The sequence below is a fragment of the Nannospalax galili genome, unplaced genomic scaffold, assembly GCF_000622305.1.
Source record: "Nannospalax galili isolate Female #2095 unplaced genomic scaffold, S.galili_v1.0 scaffold30, whole genome shotgun sequence".
Lineage (NCBI taxonomy): Eukaryota > Metazoa > Chordata > Mammalia > Rodentia > Spalacidae > Nannospalax > Nannospalax galili.
The window spans coordinates 1464298-1469513 of NW_008329127.1; the positions used below are offsets into that span (position 1 = coordinate 1464298).

General features: G+C 48.3%; 1 protein-coding gene across 1 annotated transcript; it reads left to right on the top strand.

Annotated features, from left to right (window-relative positions):
* The first annotated feature begins 79 nt into the window (after positions 1-79).
* Positions 80-2311, top strand: LOC115070051. The gene is made up of 4 exons (XM_029562572.1): positions 80-373; positions 458-626; positions 852-1502; positions 2186-2311. Exons 1-4 carry the CDS (start codon positions 80-82, stop codon positions 2188-2190), a joined length of 1119 nt encoding a protein of 372 aa, XP_029418432.1. The 3' UTR covers positions 2191-2311.
* Positions 2312-5216: the final 2905 nt, after the last annotated feature.

A 5216-nucleotide genomic window follows, 5' to 3' on the forward strand; every position in this document is an offset into this window, starting at 1 on the left:
TTTGCAGACTCTGGATTCCTGGGTATGTAGAGATAGCCCGTCCACTGTATGAAGCCACCAAAGACGGGCCCGACTGGAAATGGAGCCAAGAGCACAAGAGGCATTTGACCGATTGAAAGAAGCACTCCTTCAGGCCCCAGCCCTGTCTCTGCCGGACCCAGAGAAACCTTTCGCCCTTTTCATAGATGAAAGGAAGGGAGTCGCTAAAGGGGTCTTGGCCCAGCAGTTGGGTCCATGGAAAAGACCGGTGGCTTATTTATCTAAGCGACTGGACCCTGTGGCCTCAGGATGGCCATCCTGCCTACGCATCCTGGCAGCCATCGCCCTGTTGGTCAAGGAAGCCGACAAGCTGACATTTGGACAAGACTTGAAGGTAACAGCACCACATACGGTGGAGGGAATCCTCTGACACCCTCCCGGGAAGTGGATGACGAATGCCCGACTCACCCATTATCAGGGGCTTTTATTAGACTCGTCCCGAATTACCTTCTCGGCCCCAGTAACTTTAAATCCAGCCACACTCTTGCCAGACCCAGACCTGTCCGCCCTGGCCCATGATTGTAGAGATGTCCTATCTGAAGTCTGCCAGACTCGGATAGATCTGAGGGACACAAGGGTACCAAACAGTGAGCTGGATTGGTACACTGATGGAAGCAGCTTTGTGAAGGATGGAGTCAGAAGAGCAGGGGCAGCGGTGGTAACACAAGAAGGAGACGTCATCTAGAGTGCTGCCCTACCTCCAGGTACCTCTGCGCAAAAAGCCAAACTCATTGCCCTTGCAGAGGCCCTAGAAAGGGCGGAAGGCAAGTGAGCTAAAATCTGCACGGACAGTAGATATGCCTTTGGCACAGTGCACGTTCACGGTGCCATCTACCGAGAGAGAGGGTTCCAGTCTGCTGAAGGAAAAGAACTAAAGAACTTACAGGAAGTCCAGAGACTATTGAGAGCTATAGAAAAACCCAGGGCAGTGGCAGTCATACACGTGCCTGGACACCAAGTCAAGAAGACTCCTGAGGCCATTGGTAACAACCTTGCAGACACGGAAGCCAAAAGAGTGGCCCTCTCCAGTCCTGGAGATCCAGTTGTACTAGCCGCCCTAGAGGTACCGATACCAGAACTGCCTACTCTGCCCCCCAAACCTGATTATTCTCCACAGGATCTAGAGTGGATAAAGAAGCGAGCACCGGAGGGGAGGACTGGGGAAGGAGGTTGGAGCCGGGACCAGGAAGGCAGGTTGATTCTACCAGAAATATTAGGGAAATACATGTTAACTAATTTACACAGATCTACCCACTTAGGTTGGAAGAAGTTGCTTACTCTTTTCCAAAATGCACAGCTGGTTTTCCCACATCAGACTAAAGCAGCAAGACTGATCACGGGAAGTTGCAACAGCTGTGCGAAACTTAGACCAGCCCCAAAGGAGCTCCACCCAACTGGTAGCCGGGAGAGGGGGAGGGCACCGGGAAGGTATTGGGAGATAGACTTCACTGAGGTAAAGCCAGGTAAATTTGGTTATAAGTACTTGTTAGTAATGGTGGATACCTTCTCAGGATGGGTAGAGGGCTTTCCCACTAAAAATGAAACTAGCCAGGTAGTAGCAAAAAAGCTAATTGAGGAAATAATTCCCAGGTATGGAGTCCCTGAAGTCATAGGTTCTGATAACGGCCCGGCTTTCGTTAGCAAAGTCCTGCAAGGACTAGCCCAGACTCTGGGAACAGATTGGAAATTACATTGTGCTTATAACCCACAGAGTTCTGGGCAGGTAGAGAGGATGAATCGGACTTTGAAGGAGACCCTTTCTAAATTGGTCCTTGACACTGGTGGTGACTGGGTGACTCTCCTTCCCTTAGCCATTTTCCGTGTCAGGAATTCCCCCTATGTGCATGGACTGACTCCCTTCGAGATAATGTTTGGAGCCCCGCCACCGATAACCAGGCGGGCGTTGCCCCCGGGGGAAGAAGGATCAGCACCTGACTACCTGAGTGTATTACAATCTCTCACTAAAGTACAGCAGGAAATTTGGCCCCTAATCAGAGCTTACTATGGAGAAAGAAAGGTGCTTAATATAGAGCATGGTATCTCCCCGGGGGACACAGTCTGGGTAAAAAGACACAGAGTAAAGACCCTTGAACCTAGGTGGAAGGGACCTCATGTTGTGTTGTCTGTTACTCCCACTGCCTTGAAGGTTGACGGTATTGCTTCTTGGGTACATCACACCCACGTTCGTAAAGCATCACCTCACCAAGACTCAGAGCTCGACATAAAGACGTGGAAAGTGTGGAAAGATCCAAACAACCCTCTAAAGATACGGCTGAGTCGAACTTAAGAGGATTTCCACCCTGTGCTATCCCAGGACCTGCCAGCATCCCCACTGCCTTCGAAACCCCCTTATGAAGCTTTCCACTCAGACTGGATGGGTGAGGATGTTGCTGGTAATATATTATCTAGCAACTAACTGCGGACATTTTGCAGATGGGACCACCCACACATACCAGTACAAGTTATTTGGGTTGTCACTAACTTGGAAACTGGGTCCCCAGTGTTAATGCAGTCGGCCGTGTATCCCCCCAATACCTTGTGGCCACCTTTAGATATAGACCTCTGTACTTTGGTAGATGGGGCCTGGGACCGGGAATGGGCAGCGATTACCCGAGATGTGGAAGACTCCTCCCACGGATACAATTGCAAGTTTGAATCGGGAGTTCGCTACCTTAGACAAAAACAATTCTATGTTTGCCCAGGGCCACAGTATAAGCCCAGTTGTGGGAGACCAGACCAGTACTACTGCCCACGATGGGGCTGTGAGACCACGGGTCAGACATACTGGTTAAGTAATGCCCGTGGGGACTACATCACCCTCAAACGAGATGTGACAGGCCCCCCTTGTAAGCCAACTTGGGGGCTCGAACCACAAGCCTGCAACCCTTTGCTTATCAGATTCACAGAAAAAGGAAAAAAGTTCTCCAGATGGGAAGGGGTTAATACATGGGGCCTGCGATTGCATAACTATGGGTCTGCAATTTTGTTTACAATCACTAGACGCCAGGTGCCTTTCGTCACCGCAGTAGGGCCCAACCCAGTGCTAGTCCCAAGAGTTACCATGGATACGCCCAAGGGAGCCCCTCCCTCTCCTCCTCCTGGCCCAACTCTACCTACAGGATTTACCAAAAGGCCTCCTAAGCCTTTGTCTCAGATCCGCTATTACAGGCGGTCACAGGAATTTGTTAAAATCATAAATCAAACTTATAGCCTCTTAAATGCAACTAGCCCTGAATTGGCCAGATCTTGTTGGCTCTGCTATACTGTTACCCCTCCCTATTTAGAGGGGATTGCTACTATGGGTTCCTACAACGTTTCCCATAATGTCTCCCAATGTGCATGGGGTACGATACCTAAAATTACTTTGGAGCAGATTTCAGGATCGGGACTATGCCTCGGTGAGATTCCACTACAATACTCTTCCCTCTGTAACCAGACCAAGAATCTCTCTAAGTCAAAAGGGGCCTTCCTTATTCCCCCTCCAAATACTTGGTGGGCATGCTCCTCAGGATTAACCCCTTGTATTTCGGTGGATGTTCTTAAGGAAGGAGGTTTTTGTGTTCTTACAATTCTTCTTCCCCATTTGGTTTATCACTCAGAGGAAGAGTTTCTGCACACTTACACTCCCTCTCTTCCTTTCCCGATGTGTTCTAGGAGAACCCCAGTGATTTTAGCCGTGACACTTGCAACCTTAATTAGTACAGGTGTAGCAGCAGGAGTTGGCACTGGAGCCACTGCCCTGATACAAGGGAGGGACCAATATAATGCTTTGCGCACTAGCCTGGATTTAGATCTACAAAGAATAGAAGAATCCATAACCAAACTGCAGGACTCTATAGGATCCCTGGCTGAAATCACGTTACAGAATCGCAGAGGGCTGAACCTCCTGTTTCTACAGCAAGGGGGACTGTGTATTGCCCTGAAGGAGGAATGTTGTTTTTACAGAGACCATTCAGGTATAATAAAGGATAACATGGCAAAGATACGAGAGGGATTAGAGAAACGAAAGATGGAAAGGGAAGCCAGTCAAGGGTGGTTCAGCTCTTGGCTTAATCAAACTCCTTGGGTGTCAACCCTTCTCTCCACTGTTGTAGGGCCCTTGATTATCCTCCTCTTGCTTGTCACGATTGGGCCCTGTATAGTAAACAGACGGCTGAGGTTTGTCCAAGAAAGAATAGACTCGGTTCATCTCCTGGTGCTGCGGCAGAAGCACCAGGTTGTAGAGTCAGCTGAGGAAGATTCCTCAGTTTAACCAAGACAAGGGGGGGATGTTGGGAAAAAAAATGAAATACCTTGATGAATGCTGTAAGAACTCTGCATTTTGATAGAAAACTCTGTTTAAAATGTTGATTTAGATTTACTTGCTAAGCTTGCCTGTTCTGCCTGATTTGTATCTACCACACATGGATGATTAACCTAGTTGAAATGCTAAGAATTGAAGTGCTGTAAACCTCCTTCCTGGACCCTGGACCCCAGACTCAGTTGATTTACAATGTGTCCTGTAGGCCTGTTTGCACATACCAGATAACCGATAAGGAACAAAGAGAAGGAAGTTGCACCAGGCTTACACCAGATCTAGCCTTCCTGGAAAAGATGTTTAACCGAAACTATAGCTTTTAGAAGATGTTTGATCAAAGTGTATGCTGAGGAATGCTTTTTGTGTAATGACTATGTGAGCCTATATAATCTGTGCCTAAAACTGAATGGGGGTCGATCGTTCTGACCAGACTTGTATGTCTTGGGAAATCAGTCGACCCCAGCTAGCTGGAAAGTAAAGACTCTGCTTGATTTTTACATCTCCAATCCCATGTATTTGTTACCTGGAGGGGACCCATCGAGTCACGGACCCTAACAGAGGACAATACATTCATGCACATAAAAGTAGTCTTTTCTGCTGCATCACCAAGCTGCTTTTGGAAACAAAGCCTTACGCAGAGTGGGGAGACAAGTAAAATGACTAGGGAAATGGTAACTCTATCAACTGCACAGACCTAGCAAGGCTAGACAGCCACCAATTCCACCAATTCTTCTCTTTCCAATCAGTCATCCAGGAGGCTTCCTCATCCATCCACCCACTCATCCGTCTACCTACCCACCCATCTGTTTACCCATCCATCTGGCCATCTATCCTCTTCATTTTAAAAGTGAGGAAACAGACCCAGAGAAATCAGGATGCA